This window comes from Notolepis coatsorum, assembly GCF_963971535.1.
Source record: "Notolepis coatsorum genome assembly, chromosome: 10".
In the NCBI taxonomy this organism is placed as follows: Eukaryota; Metazoa; Chordata; class Actinopteri; order Aulopiformes; family Paralepididae; genus Notolepis; species Notolepis coatsorum.
This window is the reverse complement of record NC_140174.1, coordinates 98250699-98274808: the sequence shown is the minus strand read 5'-3', so window position 1 is coordinate 98274808 and position 24110 is coordinate 98250699. Positions and strand designations below refer to the sequence as shown.

The window sequence follows — 24110 nt, the reverse complement described above, 5'->3', positions numbered from 1 at the left end:
GCTACCGTTAAAAAATACTCTCTGGTTTCTACTGTATAAGTAGCTAGTTATCCATGAAACTGACGATGAAGCAAAGCCATAGTCTTTAAGTTTCTCCAGTAGTATTTCATTCCATGACATCAAATGCTGCACTGAAGTCTAACATCACTGATCCTGCTAATTTCTTTCTATCAATATCCATTAGACAATCATCTACTAGCTGTGTCAACGCTGTCGCTGTTGAGTAACCATCCCTATAGGCATGCTGAAAATCAGTATTCAATTCATTGTCATTGAAGTAACTCTGTGTAAACACTATTTTCTCCATTATCTTCGCTAACACTGGCAAAATGCTCACAGGGCGACTGTTTGCACCTGACAGGTTGACTTTTGCATTTTTCTGTAAAGGAATGATTTTAGCCTCCTTCCAGACTTTTGGACATATACCATATTTAATGCTTTGATTTATAATATGCGTGACCGTACCTGCTACATGCTTTGCTGAAACCTTCAGTAGTCTACCATCCATGTTATCCAGGCCTGCTGGTTTTTCCTTTTTTATATCTGACAACATTTCCTCCACCATTCTAGTGTCAACTGGTGATCCCCAGGTCCAGGCTGAAAACAAGGGGTGATCGAGCCTTCGAGGTGACAGCACCAAGGCTCTGGAACGCTCTCCCCCTGGACCTGCGAACTGCCCCCTCTGAAAACTCTTTTAAAAAACAACTAAAAACACATTTGTTCAGACAGGCCTTTGGGCATACATAGGCACTCACTGTTCTATAGTTTTGTTTTAATTAGTGACTCATGATTTTATCCAAATTCTTTTATTCTACTTTTTCTATCTGGTTTCACTGTTTTTAACTGCTGTTTGTTGTTGTTGTCATTTATTTCTGATTTTGTTTTATTGTGTTTTTATATTAAACTGTAGTGTAAAGCACCCTGTGCATTCGTGCTGTGAAGGGTGCTATATAAATAAAGGTCATTCATTCATTCATTCATTCATTCATTCATTCAACAGAACATAGACTAAATGAGATTTTTTTTTTATCTTTCATAATCCTTTCTAATATGGTATAATTATATTTTACATTACTCATACACATATTATTCCTTAGAGTTTCAACCTTACACAAGAAGAAGTCATTGAAATACCGAGCTATATCAACAGGCTGTTATAAATGCCCCATCAACCTCAATAAATACTGTGGAAGATAACGATAGGTTATAACTATAACCAAGTTCTGTGAGTAATGGTGACGCTCGGCGTCACTCTCTGCACTGTACCTCGCTCGTGCACGCGCACTGAATAAAAAATTCCACAATGCACCTTTACATCCCAACATCCGTCTGGCCACACCCCCATCAGCTTACCTACATAAGCAGGGGTGGGGCCACACACTCGCCTCCTTCCCAAGCTTTCACCACAAGGCAAGATCAAGGGCCGCAGTGGCGTCGGACGCCGAGCGTCACCATTACTCACAGAACTTGGTTATAGTTATAACCTATCGTTCTGTTTCGTAATGGCTCTCGCTCGGCGTCACTCTCTGCACAAGGGAGGCCGAGCGAGAGCCATCGGCCGACAAATGTACCCCGCTGAGGCCCCCCACAACCATCAGATCAGGGAGGACCGAGCCCCCCCGACCCCCCCTAATGGAGGGCACCCCCCCTATTGGAGGATCACGGGAGGGCGACGGATCCGACCGTGCGAAGAGGCACTCAAGCAACTCAACGCACAGGGTGAGCAGACCGTGGCCTGACCCCACGACTACACACACGCACAACCCGCATGCCACCCGGGAACGAACGGAAGGAACAACCTCGTTACTGCCCCCAGAATCACGGGGTCAAGAACAAACCCAACCCCGTGGCAAGGCCGTAGCAGCGGAGCGCGAAGGAAGACCCAGACCCACTGAAGGGACTGGATCCCCTGGAAAACGGGGGCCCGGAGAGGTCAATGACGCCAGGCATCAAGACCCCACCAGGCGGTTACTTAGTGACACCGCCCCCCACATCGCCAGCGTATTCGGATAAGGCCCCTCCAAGAGCGGGCCCTTTCCCCCCAATAGCACACCGCCTGGTACACTGACCTTGCAGAACAGGCAGTCAGCATGGCCGTAAGCACACAAAAAAGGTTAACCAACGGAAGCAGGCAGCGCACCGGGGAAACCAGGCAACAGGCTGTAACCTGAGCCTGGAGCACTGCGGACGAGACAGGCGCCAAAGGAGTTAGCTGACAACAGCCCCCCCGGCGGAAGGGGCGTATGCTGGCGTTGTTGCATGACCAAGCCTCCATTAAAACAAACCCACCCAGAGGGGTTGAGGCAGAGAAGGCTGACATGATTGGCAGACGTCATGAACGTGCAGGGGCACACTCAACCGGGTAACCCGGGAGTTGACACTGCTCCAACACACCAGGGAATCAACCACCTTGTCGTTACCCTATGCGGTGGTTGTTCCTATAACCCCTCAAGAAAAAACTCCAAAACACACCTGTGGGCATAACTGGTTATACCGCAGTACAAGTGTTTGTTTTCAAAAAAGGGTTATTCCAGGCCTACGGGTCGACGAAACATTACTTCGGACCGGGCCCGGCGGCACGGGAAGCACAGGGTTGCCAGAGGAGGTCCAAGACCACTCCAACAGCCCCCTCTTCGCCACGCGTGAGAGAGGAGCGAAAAGAATGGAGAACCAGCCCCAAGCACACCGCACTTGGTATTCCCAGGCGGTCTCCCAACCAAGTACTAACCAGGACCAAACCTGCGTAGCGGCCGAGATCGGACGAGATCGGGCGTGTACAGGTTGGCATGGCCGTAAGCCATTACGACAGTGCAGAGTACAATATGTACCCAACAAGGGTCTCCATAGCGCCTAACCCTGTGACACCCGGACCGACCTGGCATTTTCCCCCCCGAAAAAAAGCACAAGTCCCTCGGGGTACCAGAACAGCAGATCTGCATCCCCGGCGGACAACGGGTTAACTGACCTGGACCAGTGTGACCAGACCAGTCCCGTGTCCTAACCACGCCGACATGCCCACTCCAGGAGAGGAGGTAGGTATGCGTGTCGATCTAAAACATGAAAAGAGGGCGCCACCCAGACGGTCCTCATTTAGACCGTGCTCAGTGGCCCACCCCAAGGGCGTGAGACCCCTCTACCTATGTTCAGATCTATTCCGTTAACGTCCCCCAGATATGAACGAGAATTCATCAAGACAACCTAGTAAACTGGCGCTCGGAAGAGACAAAACCCCATCCCAGTTGCCCTATAAAAACGCTGTTTTAACAAGCAACCAAGGCGCACTTAGCCCCTGTGTGATCCTGTAACAGAAACACACCGAGCCAGCACTATGTATGCGTCGAGACCCAAACACATCAATGGATAGTCTAGCAAGACACCAAACATTGTTCCTCCAAGTCGCCTGGGAGAACGACACGGAGCCGTCGTGCTTCATGTACCTTCCTCTTTTTATTCAAAAAAGAAAGAACACAGACTGATATGAATCCCTCGTGACGCAGGCTGAGGGTAAAAATTGTTTACATTTTTACATCCCACCACCCTCCCATAGGGAGGAGGCGGAAATCCCCAGAGAGACTTACCACGCGAGCTGTATAGATTGAAAAGAATATATTGCAACATTGAGCCATGTAAAATTTTGGTTTTAGGGCTCTCCGAAGAGGAGGCACTGAACCCATACACACTCAATAATCGAATTGAATCGAATACGCACACAATAGAGCAGGACTCCTTTTTGGAGTTCTACTCACCTTGACAATCTGAGGAGGAGGCTCTGCACTCTGAGGAGGCTCCCTCACATGGAAGGAGAGTCCTAACTCACAGAAGGCCAGAGTTGGAGCTTCGTGAGGAGGAGCCCTGACCCCTCCCTGAAACAGATCCATCATATGGACCTGAACAGCTCACGGAAGTCTTACCAACAGAGACGCGCACAGTGACGTACTCTGTGGCGGGGCAATTTCTGCGGTGCACACGCCCAATATTCCAGGGCGTGGGACCAGGAAACTCCCTCCCCCCCCCCCCTTACCCTGTAACGTGCCGAACAGCAACGTGACAGGAACCTTGAAGGACAGGAGGTCTTAACCCCTGCCCATCAAAGAAGGGGAGGAAAGGATTACCAGTTCACCCCTTTACGACCCCACACCCATGATACGATGTAACGACAAAAAAGAGTATGACACAGTCATAGTCAGCTACATGAAGCGTCTAACAGCTTCACACAGCTCATGTGCTAACCTGCTATCTGATTTTTACTAAGGAAAAAACACAGAATAGAGAGGGCCCCCTTAAGAGCCCCGGTACCAGACTTACACATGTGCTTCTGTAGCCAACCCAACCCAGTTGTAGATCACAAGATACACACAACCCTTTACCACCACAAGAAATGGCAATACACTCTACAGAGGAACGCCGTTTTTCATAATGAGAGAATACACAATTCTCGATTAGTATCGGCCACAGGCCTTGCCAAGCACACACGAAAAGTGACCAAACAATTTGTTCTTTTAGGAAAATACAGTTCCTCAAGCAGTTTTAGCACAACCCCAACAATCAAGCCAAGGGTTGCATCGTATCCCACCACACAGTGACACAATATATTGTAAACAACATGTCTGAGAGGAGGGTGAGGAAGTCCCCAGGGAACCGGGGGGAAACGTCCTTCCTACCTTACCCTTAATACGGCCAGTTGAACAGGTAAACCTGTTAATATGTGAACACACTGTTCATTGTCATTACAGGCTGAGAAAAGAATTCATTCTTCACTCATATGTCACTAAGCATAGCTTTATAGGTTAGTTTAACCCCCTTAGTTGTGAGTACATGGTACATGAACACACATGATGTTTCTCAACACAACAAACCAGATCATTTTTACATCTGTAACAAACAACCCGATTTGCATGGAGAAGCTAATACCAGTGACAAGATAATTCACACACAACTCGCGTCGTATCCTAAATGTAGTGCAGCAACACTCGTTTTGGAAAACAACGTTATTTACAAAACATTTAGAAGGGAAGGAAGAAGACGCGTTTTAAGGTCTGGTCAGGACCTTCCTACCGAGAGCGCAGATCAAGCGAACTGCAGTCTCTAACAGGGCACCGGTAGTAAACACAGCATCCTGTGTTTGACGACACGGGCAGCGTCGCTGCTCCATCCCGCCGCTACGGTTCTCCTTGTTGACGCAGTCCTCGCCGGCCGGCTCCGGGTAGGTTTCGACTAACATCCTCTGTCAAAGATGACGTCGTAGTCAGAGTGTTTAAGGCATGTTATAATCACAGAAAACGTTCAACAGTGTAGCATTAAGCTAACAGCCGTTCGGCTGATAGCAGCAAGCTAACGTGTACTAGCCTGGTAAACACAGCGAGCTAATACCGCAGCTAACAGCTGCGCAGCTAACAGCTGACTGGCTAACACAGTAGGCCACAACTAGCACGCAAGCTAAGCAGCTATCTGCTAAGCAGCTACCACCTGAACTTGTACACAAACGATATAACAAGCCACACTTCAGACAGGCCGCTGTTTCTGAAACCCTCCTCACTTTTTAAGAGAGAAGAGAAAAAGAGATGTCAACACAGTTTACAACGGTGATTTTACCAGACATCCGGCGGAGCCAGCACAAGTCCCATCTGGGCTGTAGCCGACTTGAACATGGATCTCCCGATAACGAACATCCATGCCCACATTTCCTCGTGAGGGTATACTCTCATTTGTATATGAAAGATGGGGCCTACACGGTGACAGAGAAGCATCCACTCGTCCAGAGAATCCTGGGATCACCAGTTACTGGTCGTGGCCCACTAGTTGACTATAATGGGCTTCAAACCAAGATCCTCCGCCGTCGCCTAAAAGGCTGAACAGAAGGACTCTAATCTGGGGCCGGTTTTCGTAAACATTGTCAGCTAGCCCCCATAGCACTAACAGACAAGTGGTGCTCGCAAGCAAACATTACTCACCAAACCTGGAACCCACCGCTTCTCACAACAGTCGGTGCGTCCTACAGTCCAGCTGCGTTGCTGGAGGGTCTTACCCCATCCAGCCGCAGCAAGGAGGATTGTAGTTGGGAGGCATGTCAGCGGCGTGAACTCCTAATACGAAAAAACCGGTGGTGTAGAATGATCATCATCTTCCAGACACTCCAGTAACGAAGACAATATCGCCATATTTTCTCGAAAATAGTGAGAGCGAAAATAAAGATATGATGTCAACGTATCTCTTGTTTTCCAACTTTCTTCAACTAGCAACCTCGTCAAGTGGGGATCTACCGAAGGCACTTCCTTGTGGTGAAAGCGAAGAAGGAGGCGAGTGTGTGGCCCCACCCCTGCTTATGTAGGTAAGCTGATGGGGGTGTGGCCAGATGGATGTTGGGATGTAAAGGTGCATTGTGGAATTTTTTATTCAGTGCGCGTGCACAAGCGAGGTACAGTGCAGAGAGTGACGCCGAGCGAGAGCCATTACAAAACAGAACAGGACTTGTCTTCTCCTAGGACTTGTCTCGTCTCCTCCCTCTCCCCAAACCCTGGTTTATTGTGTGTCCCCTCCCCTCTCCTGTGTATAAATAAGGCCTGTTCCTGTGAATCGGTCTCTTCTCTCCTAGTGTCAAAGCTGGTCACTGGGGTGAGAGCCATCCAAGCCATAATCTCTAACTTTGTATATGATCTGGGTTAATAAATTGTATTAACAGGATCTCCATTGACTGAGTAAGTTATTATATGTAATCCACAATTGGCGTCACAGAGAGACCTATAACAGGGTGCAGGGTGTGGACCTCCTTCCAAAATGCTGTGTGTGCGTGCTGCACCGCATTGCGGCTGAGAAGAGGGGGAGCTATACCCTCTCAAATCTGCCACCCCACCCGTGCCGAAATCTCTGAGACAGTAGCTCATACATAAATCAGCGGCGGGCTGGGAGAAATACTGCTGCTCAACAATACAACTAATCCCGTTATTTTTCCAGCCCCACTGCACCGCAAATCTATATTGTGAGGTGACCGGGGACAGCAGTCCTTACATGATCTCAGTCAGACCATTAGCCACCCACAGCACCCTCCTCTTCCTCACCCCATAGACACACACACCCTGCCTTCCTCCCTGCTCGTCTATGGTACTTCTTCCATCAGTCATTTATATTTGTAATAACACCATTTGATCACAAGATAAATGATCAATTGTTCGATCTGTTCAGAATGATCATGCAGTTTCCTAGGTGGTTCTAGAAGTAAAATTCTGTATAGAATACTTTTTTTTACTCATACAAAACCTAAAAAAGGAAAACAAATGGTGTCTACAGTAAATGTGGTGTATTATTTTTAGACCAATCACATCTTTCCTCAGATAGTTTGGGAGGATGTTCTGTACAAGTCCATTTTACCAAACCATGCATATTAAGTGCATAGCATAGGTAACAGTCTAGTTCTGGTAAATCTCTCATACACATGTATGTCAGCCCCACATAACTTAAGGAACACGCCAACATTTTGGGAAATTAGCTAAAAGAAGATAGATACCAGTTTCCTCTTTGTGCTTTCAGTAGAAAGCTATCTGGCTGCATGTTAGCCTAGCTTAGCACAATGAAGGGAAGCGGACATGGCCGGTTAGCCAAGGCATTGTCCAACTAACACCTCTTCCAAAGGCTAACCGGCCATGTCCGCTTCCATTCATTGTGCTAAGCTAGGCTAACGTGCAGCCGGATAGCTTTTTACTGAACGCACAGAGTAAACTGGTATCGCTATCTTCTTGTCTCTCTCTGGAGAAGACGGTAAGCCAATTTCCCAAAATGTTGCAGTGTTCCTTTAATGAAGATGGCTACACGCCGATGTTGGAAAGCTTCATTCTGCTCCTGTTCCAAACGTCTCCTTCATGTCTCAACAACCAAATGCGATCTCAACTGCATAATATTAACCGTAACCCTAGACTAGAATCAAGAGGGCTGAAAGGGAGAGTTTCATTTTGTCTTCTACTTCGAGACCAGGCCGATAACTGAAAGGTGAACTGCGTATTGTATTCCACGGACACCTCTAAGGCTCTGTGGGAATGACTCAGCACAGGAAAGCACAGAGCCACAACAGCATTAATAACCAGCTCTGCTGCAGACACCTACAAATATAGCCGGGGAGAGAGAGAGAGAAGCAAAAGGATAATGATGAAACAACACTTTTAGAAAGAGAAATGTTTCATCATTATCCTTTTGCTTCTCTCTCTCTCTCTGCTGCAGACACCTACAAATATAGCCGATGAGAGAGAGAGAGAGAAGCAAAAGGATAATGATGAAACAACACTTTTAGAGAGAAGAGAAAATGTTGGAAGCCATGAAAACTCCAGACACAAGCTTGTTCAAGAAAATAACACGCCTTTATTATCAATTCGACGGTACAGAATTTAATTTTAATTTCGAATAAAAAAAGAAAAAAAAAAAAGAAAAGACATTTGCTCTTAGGGTAACAGTGTGGGGATCCAGGGCCTGGGTACTGTGGTGTAGACAAGGTGAAATCTTCTGGGTAACAGTGTGGGGATCCAGGGCCTGGGTACTGTGGTGTAGACGAGGTGAAATCTTCTGGGTAACAGTGTGGGGATCCAGGGCCTGGGTACTGTGGTGTAGACAAGGTGAAATCTTCTGGGTAACAGTGTGGGGATCCAGGGCCTGGGTACTGTGGTGTAGACCAGTGGTTCCCAAAGTCGGGGTCGCGACCCAAAGGTGGGCCGCGAGCAGCCACGGGAGGGCCGCGAGATGATTTCCCAAAAAAAATAAAATCTATTTCTTTATTTCTTTATTTTGTCAGGCCACTGAACTTAGAAGCAGGCCAGGACAGTGTTTCTAGTTGTATTCTAAAATTCGATTCTATTGTATTCTAAAATGTGACTATATGGTTTTATATTAACTTAATAAATAAACAAAAACTAAAAATCTACTTATTTCAACGAACATTTCAAACTAAATAACTATGCACATAATTATAATTATGCACATAAAACGCTGAAAACAACCGAAGCAACAATAGTATTTTAATGAGGCTATTATTATTATCATTATTATTTTGCAACAAGTTAGCCCTCTCATAAATAGCACATATAAATGAATAACTAACTTGAACTAACTTAATAGGATTGAAGTGATATTTGGCTTAAAAAAATCGGACGATTAAAAAAAAAAGAAAAAAAAAAAAAGCCTGACGATGTGCATTGGGCCGCGACTCTCTGGCGCCTTATTTTCTGGGTCCCGGCCTGAAAAGTTTGGGAACCCCTGGTGTAGACGAGGTGAAATCTTCTGGGTAACAGTGTGGGGATCCAGGGCCTGGGTACTGTGGTGTAGACAAGGTGAAATCTTCTGGATAACAGTGTGGGGATCCAGGGCCTGGGTACTGTGGTGTAGACGAGGTGAAATCTTCTGGGTAACAGTGTGGGGATCCAGGGCCTGGGTACTGTGGTGTAGACAAGGTGATGGGTAGCTGGGGTTGTAAGGTACCGGTTCAGCGGTGACTGAAGAAGCCCTGAGGATGGTTGTACTTGAACGGCTTCAGACGGTTGGGTCCCCTGAGACACAAGACAGGAAGAGAGACACCAAACATAAACACTTATGTCCTGTGTCCACATGTATGCATGACTGTGTGAGCGGTTGAAGGCAACATCACCAAACAACAACATGCATGTAATTCAGTAGTGCCTTGGGCAAATGTACATCAGTATTACCGATTGGAAAGCAGCAAAGCTGCATGGATAATGCCAATAGATGATGTCATCAACCCAAGGGCGATATCTTTGAAAACAGTGAGCCAACAGAGAGCCACCCCCCAAACTGTTCATCCCAGGGTTGAAATCATTTTGACGTAGAGAATCGTGAAATTGGAAATGTCGGCAGGTGTTGCCTTTTCCTCATCTGTATTACTGACGACATACTGTATATGTGTTCTCCTGAAGCTGCTAAATGAGATGTATACTGTATATGTGTTCACCTGAAGCTGCTAAATGAGATGTATACTGTATATGTGTTCACCTGAAGCTGCTAAATGAGATGTATACTGTATACCGGTATGTGTTCACCTGAAGCTGCTAAATGAGATGTATACTGTATATGTGTTCACCTGAAGCTGCTAAATGAGATGTATACTGTATGTGTTCTCCTGAAGCTGCTAAATGAGATGTATACTGTATATGTTATCCTGAAGCTGCTAAATGAGATGTATACTGTATATGTGTTCACCTGAAGCTGCTAAATGAGATGTATACTGTATATGTGTTCACCTGAAGCTGGTAAATGAGATGTATACTGTATATGTGTTCACCTGAAGCAGCTAAATGAGATGTATACTGTATATGTGTTCACCTGAAGCTGGTAAATGAGATGTATACTGTATATGTGTTCACCTGAAGCTGCTAAATGAGATGTATACTGTATATGTGTTCACCTGAAGCTGCTAAATGAGATGTATACTGTATGTGTTCTCCTGAAGCTGGTAAATGAGATGTATACTGTATATGTGTTCACCTGAAGCTCTGCTAAATGAGATGTATACTGTATATGTGTTCACCTGAAGCTCTGCTAAATGAGATGTATACTGTATATGTGTTCACCTGAAGCTCTGCTAAATGAGATGTATACTGTATATGTGTTCTCCTGAAGCTGCTAAATGACATACTGTATACATGTTCACCTGAAGCTCTGCTAAATGAGATGGACACTTTGTGGTGCGTTGCCATCTTTTAAAAAGGAACATGCCAACTTTTTGGGACACATGGTAAATACTAGGGCTGACCCCTATTCGTCGATTAGTCGACTAATCGGTCGAAAGGAGCCGTAGTCGACTGCCAACCTCTTAGTCGAATACAAAAAAATATATATATATATATATATATTTTTTTCATTCTTTCCAAAAGAAAAGAGGCCTAGAAGCGTGGCTAACGCTAATGGCACGTAGGGCTGGGCGATATGGCCTAAATATGATATCACGATATTTTCTGACCTTTCGGCGATACACGATACGCATCACGATGTTTTTATGTTTTCCCCCAAACAATTCATTATGAGGCTTACCCAGACAGTATTTGAGTTTGCAAGCTAACATTAAAGACAAAATAAAATACCCATGCATTTAGCATTTTTATATTATATATTAGATTTAGATTATTGGATTATTAGATTATATATTGCATATATTTAGCAATGAGATATTATATGATTTAGATATGAAATATGATGAATTGAAAATGGGGGACCCTGATGTAAACAAGACGAAAGTCTTTCTCTGGTCTGCATCCTCCAGTCCACTGTTGATTGTTGTTGTATTGAGCTGTACTGTATTGTACCTATGCTGCAATCCGTTTATATTCATTCAGTCGGCAAACAGAATCATTTTGATTGACAGTCGCGTCTGCCAATTACGTCACATCGCTTGCACCCGCCCTGCTGTTCTTAGCACCAATCGGCAAGCGCGTATTAATTTTTTACTTCCGCTATTGGAGAGCTCAATGAAAACAACAATGGCAGCGGTAGCTCGCCGCGGCCGACGTTTAGCTTTTAGCTCTGCAGAATGACTAAACGACTGGAGGCATAATGATTTTACTGCAACGGATGTTATAATAAAAGCCTTTCCATACATCTGTCTGATTGAAAACGTTATTAACAGACCGCAGAATGGGCACAACGGAGTCAGCACGGGCTGAGATATGAACGGCTAATGCTTGCTATATCTAGGTCGACCTCGGTCGTTGCTATGTAAATACGCTGATGTTATTGAAAGTGTAACTATATAACGTCAATGCCACAAAACGAATGCCTTTGTTATCATAAGTAGTAACTTTTGATGCAGTAGTGTGTGTGTGGGGCGGCGGCGGCGCTGTTCAAAAGTTTCAACGTGTGGACCAGATTGACGCGACACAAGCCTCTTGGGCAAAACATCACGATATCCACGATACGTTTAAAAAGTGTATCGTTAATGAACTGTACCCGATATTTATATAATATCGTCATATCGCCCAGCCCTAATGGCACGCATACCAGAGGCTAACTGCCTACGAAAACAGGCACAGAGGCAATGAAAGAGGATTTCACCCATCTAATGAACACACTAGACTCACTAGACAAAATAAGATGAATCCATCAGTGGACCAATTGCATGCTTTTGCAGAGGACAAGAAGCCTTCAGTCGACTCCTTCAGACATTAAGCACCCCCCACAGCCCAAATGGAATGATACAAAAAAAATAAAATAAAAATGTATACTTATTTTTTTTTGTCAACTAATAGTCGACTAACGGCAAATTTGGGCCAATCATAGTCAACTATCCAAATCATTAGTCGGGGACAGCCCTAGTAAATACACAAGTCAATGTAAAATAAGTACATTTCGTTACTTTTGACGGTAGGCTAATGGTCTGTATCCACTTCCAATAATTGTGTAAGCAAACTAGCATGTACAGAGACGAGAAGGGTACCTATCTTCTCTGGGGAAAACGGCACATACTGTACGATAATTTCCCAAAAGGTTTGCGTGTTCCTTTAACGACGGCCGCGCGTCTGTGCGTTACCTGGCGGTGCGCAGGCACATCTTCTCTCGGGGGAACTCTCGCGGTCCCTCCACGCTGTCGTCTAGTCCGTCCGTCTCCAAGTACACGTCCAGACACACGCACAGGCGAGCGATCTGATTGGTCAGCAGCTGGTGACCCGGGCGGGGACCCTGGAGTTCACTCTTGAACACGTTCACCTCGCTCTCCATGGCCTGGGATAGGGGGAGCAAGCCGTGTCAATCACCACCTGAAAGTCTGCGAGTCTTACTCTCCAAACGAGTGGCTTGAGCCCAAGACAAAGAGACGACGTGGTAACGAGAGCGGAGAGGCGAGGGAGCAATATGATTTCCATTTATAGGCTTGAGATTCTTAAAAAATTAAATGTATTCTGTATTTTTTTCACCCATCCCAATTTAGTCGCTATGCCAATTCCCTTCCTGGTCATTGTGCGCATTGGGGTTGGGGAGGGTGTAGAACTACCACAATCATGCCTCCTCCGATACATGTGGAGTCGCCAGCCGCTTCTTTTCACCTGACAGCGAGGAGTTTCACTGGGGGAACGTAACGCGTTCGGAGGTTCGCGCTATTTCCCCCAGATCCCCTCCCTGCTGAACAGACACCCCGACCGACCAGTAGGAGTCACAGTTTACAACGACCAGGACACATACCCCACCGGCTTCCCACCCGCTAACACTGCCAATTCTGTTAGTAGGGATGACTGACTAAGCCGGAGGTACCGCTGACAGCTGGATTCAATCCCAGAGTCTCTGCGGTGGTAGGAGAGTGCTTAGTCCACTGCGCTACCCAGCCGCACCAGGGTTGAGATTCTATCCATCAAATGATCTACTTACTCGCAGGTTGTCGTCAGAGCGCCCGCTGCGCTCGCCCTTCCAGCCGAGCGAGAGGGAGAAGAGGGGGCTGATCTCGGGGTAACGGGGGTTCAGCACCACCGCAGCCTGAAGACGGGCTGAGAGGAGAAGGACAAGAGAAAGACCGATTATCGCCATGAAGAGACCGTCGTCAGGTCTTATCCACGTTTTTGCGAAGTCTTCACAACTCATGTTATTCAGAAGCAGAAGAATCTGAATGAGAAAGGTCTTTTTTGCCAAGTAGTTTACACATACAAGGAATTTGATTTGGTAATTTGGATTAATGGACAGTCAATTACGGTAGAATAAAATAAAAGGTAGAATAAGATTAAATGGAATATAAAAATAGAAGTACAATAGAATTATAAAATAAAATAGAATAGGCCAGGGCTGTACAATTGTGCACGATGTGGTTGAGTATATACACTAATCAGAATAAAAAGTAGTATGTAGTAAAAAGTTAAAAGTAGTCTTGGTATGTACCTGTGCCTCTCTCCACTATGCCCATGAAGTACAGATCGGTCTTGTTAGCCAGGCCGGCGTCGCAGACATGCTGCGCAAACGGCAGCTCCTAGTGAGGGAGACAACAAGAGGCAATATCTAAAATCAGACGTTGAACTGCATTTAGTGAGTTATTGGTTGCATTGGTTTAGTACAAGAAAATACACATCTGTGTGTGTCTGTGTGTGTATACCATGTATTCTTGGTGTGTGATGGTGGTCCAGCGAGCCAGGCGGGAGATGACCTTAACAGGGAACAGATGCTGACTCTCACCGGAGACTTGAACCATGCTGTGCTCTGCGGAGACCAGGGGAACACGCTCACCGTTAACATTTCATCACACGAGAGTTTGGAGCAAGAAGGAGCCTCACTCTTCTATGCCGTCTTCATTCACAAGTGGTTTCAACTTGACAAACAAACAAAAACATATTCTTGAAGCGACTGCAGTGGATTTCTGGTCACCTGTCACTACAAGTTTTTAGATAATTTGTAATATATGCAGCTTGACTACAGCTCAGAGGTTTAGGTCCAGACTTAGTGTGGTTGATGGAACTAGAAATTATGCTGTCATTTATGGGGTGTGATATGAAAAGGTTGCATTGTTAATTACAGCACCATGAAATGATGTAGATAGCCAATAACAATACCCGTCTTATAGGGACTGTTACCTTATCATTTCATTTAGCTGTAATTAACACAAGGATGTAATGTAGTATGTCTCTGATGATATCACTGGTGGCCATATTCAAACTCATTTACTCCTGATAACTGTCAAACTAAATTAATGTGTGCAAAACGGTTTCGAGTTTTTGGACGTGTGTGAGATTATGTGCAGGATCAAGAAAAGAGGGTGGGGCCTTGAGACTTCCCAATAGAGAATAGCTAGCCTGCCAGTATAAGCAGTATTTATCTCTGCCTTGTTTTGATAAAAACAACAGGAGGTTCGAAGGGTCAAAGTGGGTATCAAACAGGAAGGAAGACTGTCGAGTTCTAAACTGTGGATATCAAACAGGGAAGGTAAAGACGGTTTTAAACTGTTAAACAGTAATTCAGAACAATTTTATTGCACTGCAGCTTAGTTTTTCTGTCTATTCTACTATTTTATTGCACTGCACTATTGCACTATTTTACTGTCTGTTCTATTTTACTCTTTTATTATTGTCTATTTTTTAAAACGGAATCAAACCATAAACAAGGTGGCCTGTTGGGATGTTAGATCCTAATGTGAAAAACTGTGATTTTATATGTCTGCATTTTATGTGCTAATTTTATGTTGTCTTTTTTTCTGCTGTGAAGCACTTTCAGCTGCAATTTTTTTTAATGAAAGGTGCTATATAAATAAAGTTTATTATTATTATTATTAACTGTAGTTTTAGCTGCATCCCAGTGAAGACCTCTACACCTACCCAGTGAGGAGAACTGCTTGTGCAGCGCCAGGCGTGACTGCACTCGACCCCGCAGCAGCTTCATTGTGCTCTCCATGTGGCTGGCACTCAGGGAACTGCCCACACGCACACGCTGAGAAACACACACAAGCACAGTGAAACTCCTACTGCATTAATGATGCCAGCTCTACTGGGTGAGATCCTATAAATGATTCAAAATGACATATTTCAGCACTGAGCTGCACACACACACAAAGGTGACCTCACATACATTGTAACTTAAATACTTCACTAATGAATGTTATTTCACGTGCACACACCTCTGGGTTGTCCGTGGGGAACTGCAGGCCTCCCAGACTCTGCACCCACTGGTAAGCATGGCCCAGCTCCTCCACGTGGTCAGCGAACGAGGCGATCCTACAGGAGGACCACGGCACAGAGTGTTACCAAGTATCGTCTTCACTTTTGAACCCTGCCGTGGGGGGTTTGTGTGGGAGACACGCATGTCTGCTCTGAGGCGTCTCGTATTAGCATAGCGTTCCTCACCCCACTTTGTCAAACTGGTAGCGGTTAGCCGGGTTGGGCGTTTCTCTTCCCTGGTCGTTGGTAACGAGGCAGTTGAGGAGGGTTTCGGAGTTCAGTAGATCCCTGGGAGAAGACAGAATTATAATTTTTTTTTTGATCCACTTTTTCTCCCATTTTCTATATTTTCTCCCATCCCAATTTCGTATCATCCAATTCAACCCTCCCCTGTCACGAACGCTGTTTCTTGCCTCCCACAAGCCGGCTGCAATGTGGACTAAGTCATACATAGCACAAGTCCCCTCCGGTACTTGAGGTAACAGCAGTCGCATCTTTTCACCTGCGCAGCTCGATCTCTCAGTGGCGAGGAGTAACGCGTGGGAGGCTCACGCTGCCCCTGACACTTCCTGATTCTACTGCGCAGGCGCACCAACCGACCTGTAGGAGTCGCTGTCCACAACGCCCGATCCCCACCCTTCAGTTTCCCTCCCCGTAATACGGCCAATGTGTATTACTGCGGACGACCAGCTAAAATGAAAACAATGTGGAGCGCTGGATTCGAACACGCGAACCCAGCGTCTCCACATTGGTGGCGAGTGCCTTGCCCACTACACCACCTAGCCGCCCAAGACAGAATTATTACAAACATCCATTCTGGAACACATACAGTAGGATATAACAAACACACACACACCCTGCGCTGATGGCTGTGCAGAGGTCCGTGGCGGTGGACACCTTGGTCTTCACAGTCAGGATGTTGAGGTTCATCAGGTAGTAGAAGAAGAGATGCAGAACATTGCCATCTGTAGAGACAAGAGAGAACTGTTCAACCAGACTCCTCCCTCACATGAACTCCACAGAGGTCGTTTCAGTCTAAAGACAGACAGACAGGAGAGAAAGCGAAAGAGATACAGACGGAGAGAGACAGAGAGAGAGTGAAAGAGATATAGACAGACAGAGACAGACAGAGACAGAGAGATGGAGACAGAGAGAGCGAAAGAGAGATACAGACAGAGACGGAGAAAGACAGAGAAAGAGCGAAAGACAGATACAGACAGAGAGACAGAGAGCGAAAGAGATACAGACAGAGACAAAGAGAGACAGACAGAGACAGGAGGGCGAAAGAGAGATACAGACAGAGGAGGATAGGGAGACAGACAGACAGAGAGAGTAAGAGATACACAGACAGAGGGGGAGAGAGAGGGAGAGAGACAGACAGACGGACAGAGAGAGAGAGAGAGAGAGAGACAGAGAGGATGGGTTATGGTCATTTGAGAGAGAGCCTGGTAGAGACAGAGAGAGAGAGAGATACAGAAAGAGACAGACAAGAGGGGGTGAGGGAGAGATGAGAGAGACGGACAGAGAGAGAGAAAGAGAGGATGTGTTATGGTAATTTGAGGGGTGCTGCCCCCATCCCCTCTGGGATAATATCAATATCATAGAGATGGTGATCTTCCAGCTTTTCTCTCTGCAGTCAAACTGAACTCACAGAGACTCACGTCACTCACATGCACCCTAGTGCTGCTGGCTGTTTTGCTTTTACTGCAGTGAACAAAAGCAGGCTGCTATAGCACCGGAGAACAACTGTGATAAAATGAACTGGGAAAGAGAGAGGGAGGGAGGGAGAGAGAGGGGGGGGTGAGGAAAATATGCTTAGAGTAGTAGGTGCTGCAGGCTCACTGTCCTAGCGGAGGGTAATGTTGGGGTTGCGCTGCAATGCAGAACCCCACCCCCCAAAAAATCTGTCAGCAGTTCTTTTGTCACCAGGAGGGGGCACACTGGGTCAAATTATGTCATGACATCATAGTAGAGATGGGGGGCCACAATACAGGGAGGGAACACTGCCCAGATTCACTGAGGACGTTTAAGGACATTGCTCATTGGCCAACAGCATCAGACTGCGGCTGCACCGGGCAGCTCCCATGTGTAACTGTGTGTATGTCAAGCAGGGCGTTGCTGAAAAAGAGCATCCAAAAGAAATAAGAAGAAATACCATTTGGTTTGACTCTGTAAATGTACAATTCCACAATTTAAAGACAATCGAGGAGTCTGCCGACAGAATAATAATAATAAATTGTATTTGTAGTGCACTTTTCGTTCACTAGGATCCCAAAGTGAGAGTCTGCGTGAACAGCGTCGCTCAGGCAGAATCATCTCGAGTTTCGGGCGTGGAGTTTATTTTCTGTGAGATGCACACAGTTCTCAACAAAAATAGACAATGAAATGATCTGTTGATAAAACCAATCAATCACTATCTGTGCTTCTGGCAGTGGGTATTAATTCTAAATCATTAGCCTACTCACTGTGATTTAATAAAACCAGATTTAGCAGTACTTTAGCAGGCTGTAATTCTATTATGTTAATAAGTTGAAGGGGCAGTAGTTGTCTGTCTCTCTCTCCCTCCTTCTCCCTCTCTGTGAACTTTGGTTTGGCACCTATAATGTAAATTAAGGCCCTGCCCAGTTCTTGATAAGCCCATGTTGAAGATTCATTTGGGATCAGCCAGGTGTTTGTGCAAGGCACCAGCACTGTCAATGGTGAACCCCCAAGTTATTTCAGCACCTTGGACAGCACCATGCTGATCATTAATTGGGAGAGATTGTACAGACTTGTAAGTGGCCTAGCAGGCAAATTACTTTTGGGGGGTTCCCCCAGTATGACAACACCAGTATGTTTTCTTTTCTTTTCTTTACAAAATGACGGATCAATGTAGCGCATCACGCACACATACAAACATGTTGCTGGTCTGGAATGGTACTCTAAGCTTCTCTTCAGTCGATCAGCTGCAGGGTTTAATCCAACATAATTCCAAATCGTCCACCATCGTTATTTCGTCATGAAATCCGTTGTGTCGTCTCTACAGCCTCCTTTCTCTCCTTCACGCAAAGTTAAATCTACTCTCAGTGAAAGTGAAACATAAGAAAGTCTGTAAAATAGATCTGCTGTCTGCGCATACATGTTCACTTTATAAAGTATTGATAACACGCTTAGTATTTTAAATGATTTTTTTTTATTTGATTAATGTGGGCACTGAAAATTTACTAAATGGGTTTTATTTTATTTTTTTGATCCACTTTTTCTCCCATTTTCTATTTTTCTCCCATCCCAATTTCGTATCTGTCTCGAACGCTGTTTCTTGCCTCCCACAAGCCGGCTGCAATGTGGACGAAGCCATACATAGCACGAGTCCCCTCCGATACTCGAGGTAGCAGCCGTCGCATCTTTTCACCTCCCCGGAAGTTTGTGCCGAAAATGCCTTGTGTGTGTTTTAGGGCTGTCTTAAATACTTTGAAGCTTCGTTCGATGGGCATGGGATTCGAATACGAAAATAAAATTTGATTATGTAAAAATATATATATATATATATATTAAAAAATATATATATATATATATTTTTTTTTTGCAAAATCAACTCTGCCTCTCTTTGTTAATTACAACAATCAATGCTGTTTGTTATTTAAGATGAGGCCGGACTCGGCACTGACAGATTTGTGTTCATTGTGCTGCTTTTATAAAGACTTAAAGGTGACATGTACTATAAATGTCATTTTTCAGTCTCTAGCATTGTATTATAGTAATAGGAGTTCGTATCAATGTGTTTTAGTGTCTAAATACCATATTGGCGGATTGCTCTGATTCAGCTCAGCCCCTTTCCTCCTCCAGTAAATCAGGCCATTTTGATTTGAACGGCTGATATACGTCATACGGCCGCTGGGTAGCGCACAGTGATGCGATTGGCTCTGTGGTTGGAGCTAATGCCCGCCCCCATTCTACCTAGACTAGACAGCGAGTGGAAGCCACTACGATGGGCGATATAACGATAACGATAAATATCGCGATATATTTTAATAATCGATATCGAATATCGAAATTTAAAAAAAAATCAAAAAATCGTTTTTTTTTTTTATTTTTACCTGCAACAGGGCAGTTTTAAAACCAGAGACAGTGGACAGACTTGTCTTTCTTGCCTGCAACTTAAAGTAATGGCTTTGCTTGTCCAAATGACAATACTGACCAAATTCAGATTTCTTTTTCTCTTGTCCATTTATTTTGTTTGCTTTCTAATTTAAAATACATTTTGAAACCGTCTGTACACAGTAGGCTATGTGTGCTAGCAGAACTAGACTCCAGTCACGAGTCACAGTGCACATGTGCGGTGGTTTGTCCACCAAAAAAGCGCCAAAAGATCGAAAATAAACTAGCAGAGCCAGAACTGTTCAACTCCTCTGGAGCCACAGCCAGCAGAGAAGCCGGTTTACTTTAGCTTTTAAACCAGCTGCAGCCTGAGAACTGGAGTGTGAGGGGATGTAACACTAAAGATGGCGGCAATGACAAAGAATTGCTGCAAAATAAACATACATATGTTGTTTAAAAAAAAAAAAAAAAAAAAAAAAAAAAATTATAATTATAACAATTCGATAATTATCGATATCGAGAAATAAAATAAAATTATCATATCGTTATCGCGATATGATTTTTTTCCATATCGCCCAGCCCTATGTTAGGGCATATCGGTATATGTACTTAAGTTATTTACAGAGCATGGAGTAGGGGTGGACGGTATAAACAGTATAAACGGTATGAATTTGCTCTACGGTATGGATTTTGACTATACCTTGTAACCGGTAGAGCAGCTCTAAAATAGCAATGACGTCATGTAACCACAGCGCGACTATTTCACTCGCATTTGCCCCTAAAAATAGATAGAATTAGTCATAGATAATAGATATGTGCAAACTGGAAAAAGTTATTTAGGAGGCTTCGCGCAGTGGGCGTGTCAACACGCAATTGTCATTTCATAATAAACACATATCACTGCGGCGCACAGCAAGTTTCAATTTCAGTTCCTGGCATTTTTAACCAGTGGAGAAAGGTAAGAGATTTCCCTATCGTTTTTCTTATATGAATTATTCTACGTTAATAAAACATACCTGGTGATCAACTACAGTTTGCTGTGAACATTATGATATGTGTGTAGTGTTCTGACGGCTGGGCAGCGCGAGCTGGATGCTGGATTTTGCGAGAAGCATTATGCAGCTGCAGAGCCGCAGAGTAGGGGCGCTTTCAGGTCCGGTCACAGGCCCGCTCAACAGCGCCCCCCACCAAACGGCTGAATTGCCAATGGCTGAATTGGAGTATTGCACTGTGTATGCGGCTCTGCAGTTGCATACTATTGGGATTCGTTGGGAGCAGCACGGAGTCTCGACTCAGGACTTATTTTATTCGGAATATAATGACTGTATACGCAAAAGTAGCCTAGTTTTAAGTTAAAATATTATAAATCTACATGCCTTGAGGATGTCATTCTTTATATAGCCTGCCTATCAGGCAAAAAAAAATATTCTAACGGAAACACTGATACCGTGATATATACCGTTATCATCTATGCTTCAAATTATACCGTAATATACATTTTAGACCATACCGTCCACCCCTAGCATGGAGGACATACTAGGTCCTTTGGTAGTGTCTTTCTGTACATGCTAATTTATACAATCTCCGGTTATACTATACTATTTTTAAAGTGACCTTTCCTTAGTGGCCATAAGTGTGGGCGTGTGCAGCATGAGTGTGTGCTTGCTCATGTTAAAGTGGCTGCTAGTGTGTGAGCGTGTACAGTGTGTGTGTTGTGTGTGTGCTCATGTGTGCTCATGTGTGCTTGTGTGTGTAGAGTTCAGTGTTCAGGGCTCTGATGGCCTGGGGGAAGAAGCTGAGCCGAAGTCTCTCTGTCCTAGCAGCATGAACAGGCTGTTGTTGGGGTGGTGTGGGTCTTTCATTATTCTGCAGGCTCTGGATTTGCACCTCTTGTTGTATAGAACCTGCAGGGGTGGTAGTGCAATACCCGTGGTACGCTCGGCTGAGCGCACCACTCTCTGTAGGGCCTTCTTGTCCTGTGCCGTGCTGTTTCCATACCAGGCAGTGATGTTTCCAGTCAAGATGCTCTCTACAGCTCCGGAGTAGAAGGACTGGAGTATCTTCCCAGATACTCTGAACTTCCTTAACTGTCTCAGGTGGTAGAGGCGTTGCTTCGCCTTTTTTACGACTGAGTCTATGTGTGTTGTCCATGTCAGATCCTCTGCGATGTGGACCCCCAGGTACTTAAAGCTGCTCACCCTGTCCACGGTAGCCCCGTTAATCCTCAGTGGTGTGTGTGTCTCCTGCTGTCCTCTCCTATAATCCACGATCAGCTCCTTGGTTTTACCAATGTTCAGGAGCAGGCTGTTGTCCTGGCACCAGCGTTCCAGTACCTCAACCAGGGTTTCCGTTGTCCGGTAATTACCGGTTTTTGACCGGCAAAATCTGTTGAAGTCCGACATATTTAATCTCTCCGGTCATAATGTCCGGTGAAAATAAATCTCTCTAAGCACAATTTGATTATTTGAATTGTATTAAAATAGGCTAAAATTAAATAGCCTATGCGATGAACGAAACAATCATTACATTTGTTTCATCGTTGCTTCACCAAGCAGGTCTGTCTATGACAACGATGTGTCAGCACGAGCTTGCTGCTAGATTTACGAGAAGCATGGAGCTGCAGACCCACAGAACCCACCAGCTTTACCGGCACAGTGCAGTACTCCAGTTGGGTGGGGGGCGCTGCTGAGCGGTCCCCCGACCGGACCTGAAAACACTGCTGTTCTGTGGGTCTGCAGCTCCATGCTTCTCGTAAATCTAGCAGCAAGCTCGCGCTGACACATCGTTGGCATTATTAGACAGTCCTGCTTGGTGAAGCAATGATGAAACAAATGTAATGATTGTTTCGTTCATCACATAGGCTATTTAATTTTAGCCTATTTTAATACAATTCAAATAATCAAATTGTGCTTAGAGGGAATTATTTTCACCGGACATTATGACCAGCACCAAGTCGTTGGGAGGTGGAGATATACATCACGCAAACCCACGATAATGTTGCCGTCTCTCTCTGCCAAATTTCTCAGTTCTTCGCTTGATATAATTAATACAAATGTCCAATATAATGGAATTCGTTAGCTCATAAAAATGTGATTATAACAGACTGCTGTTTATTAATGTCGGGCAGACTGCCCACCGACACCTCAAGTCGGCAGCAGCACGAAGTCTCGAGGGACTTATTTTATTTGGAATATATTAATGACTGTATATACGCAAAAGTAGCCTAGTTTTAAGTTAAAATATTATAAATGCCTTGAGGATGTCATTCTTTATATAGGCCTATCAATTGTTTTTAAGCTCAATAAACTCTGACCGGAATTGATCCCATTTGTCTGGTAGATTGAAATCTACCGGACACTCAGACCGACAAAAAATTATTCTAACGGAAACCCTGACCTCAACCTCCTCCCGGTAGGCCTTCTCGTCGTTGTCCGAGATCAGCCCCACCACCACTGTGTCGTCCGCAAACTTCACTATGGAGTTGGAGCTGAACTTGGCCACACAGTCATGTGTGTATAGTGAGTACAGCAGGGGGCTCAGAACACAGCCCTGGGGGGACCCGATGCTCAGGGTGATGGTGTTGGCGGTCTGACCCCCCACCCTGACCGCCTGGGGCCTTTCACTCAGAAAGTCCAGTATCCAGGCGCACAGAGCGGAGCTCAGACCTAGCTCGATCAGCTTGTCCACCAGTCTGGTGGGGACTATTGTGTTGAACGCTGAGCTGTAGTCAATGAACAACAGTCTCACATAGCCCCCCTTCTGACGGTCCAGGTGAGAGAGGGTGCTGTGCAGTACTTGGGAGACCGCATCGTCAGTGGACCTGTTTGGCCTGTATGCAAATTGCATAGGGTCCATATCACTGGGGAGGGAGGCACAAATGTGATCCTTGACCAGCCTCTCGAAACATTTCATGGCCACAGAGGTGAGTGCCACCGGTCTGTAGTCATTGAGACTTGCTGGGGAGGGTTTCTTTGGTACCGGGATAATGGTGGACATCTTGAAGCAGGCAGGGACCACTGACTCCTTCAGGGATCGATTAAATATGGTGGTGAACACAGGGGCTAGCTGGTTAGCACAGGACTTAAGTATGCGTCCTGTTATAATAATATAATAATTGCGATTGGTCTATAATTATTCATTTCAAGTGCATCTCCACCTTTATGCAACGGGGTAATACGAGAGCACTTCCATATGTCAGGCATTTCGAATGTGGACAGTGACATATTAAACAGATCACATAATGGGTACATTAGAATATAGGATGCAAGTTTGAGGAACTTAGGTTCTAAACCATCTAATCCAGGACCACCACTTACTTTTAGGCTATTGATGGCATCAAAGACTTCAAAAGGTAAAATTTTCATAATAATAATCAATAATCAATAATAATATAAGTGCGGCTTATATATCAATAATCAATAATAT

General features: G+C 45.0%; 1 protein-coding gene across 1 annotated transcript in view; it reads right to left on the bottom strand.

Moving 5' to 3' along the window:
- Nucleotides 1–8338: 8338 nt before the first annotated feature.
- The window catches only part of thoc5 (THO complex 5), a 48868-nt gene continuing 33096 nt past the window's right edge, over nucleotides 8339–24110 (bottom strand). Inside the window, exons 12-20 of the mRNA XM_084322830.1 lie at nucleotides 16465–16573; nucleotides 15795–15896; nucleotides 15569–15665; nucleotides 15270–15381; nucleotides 14057–14160; nucleotides 13846–13933; nucleotides 13345–13460; nucleotides 12515–12705; nucleotides 8339–9524 (exon numbers count right to left, since the gene is read on the bottom strand). Coding sequence (XP_084178956.1) covers nucleotides 9461–9524; nucleotides 12515–12705; nucleotides 13345–13460; nucleotides 13846–13933; nucleotides 14057–14160; nucleotides 15270–15381; nucleotides 15569–15665; nucleotides 15795–15896; nucleotides 16465–16573 — 983 coding nt within the window. The 3' untranslated portion in view covers nucleotides 8339–9460. The remainder of the gene's footprint in view (nucleotides 9525–12514; nucleotides 12706–13344; nucleotides 13461–13845; nucleotides 13934–14056; nucleotides 14161–15269; nucleotides 15382–15568; nucleotides 15666–15794; nucleotides 15897–16464; nucleotides 16574–24110) is intronic.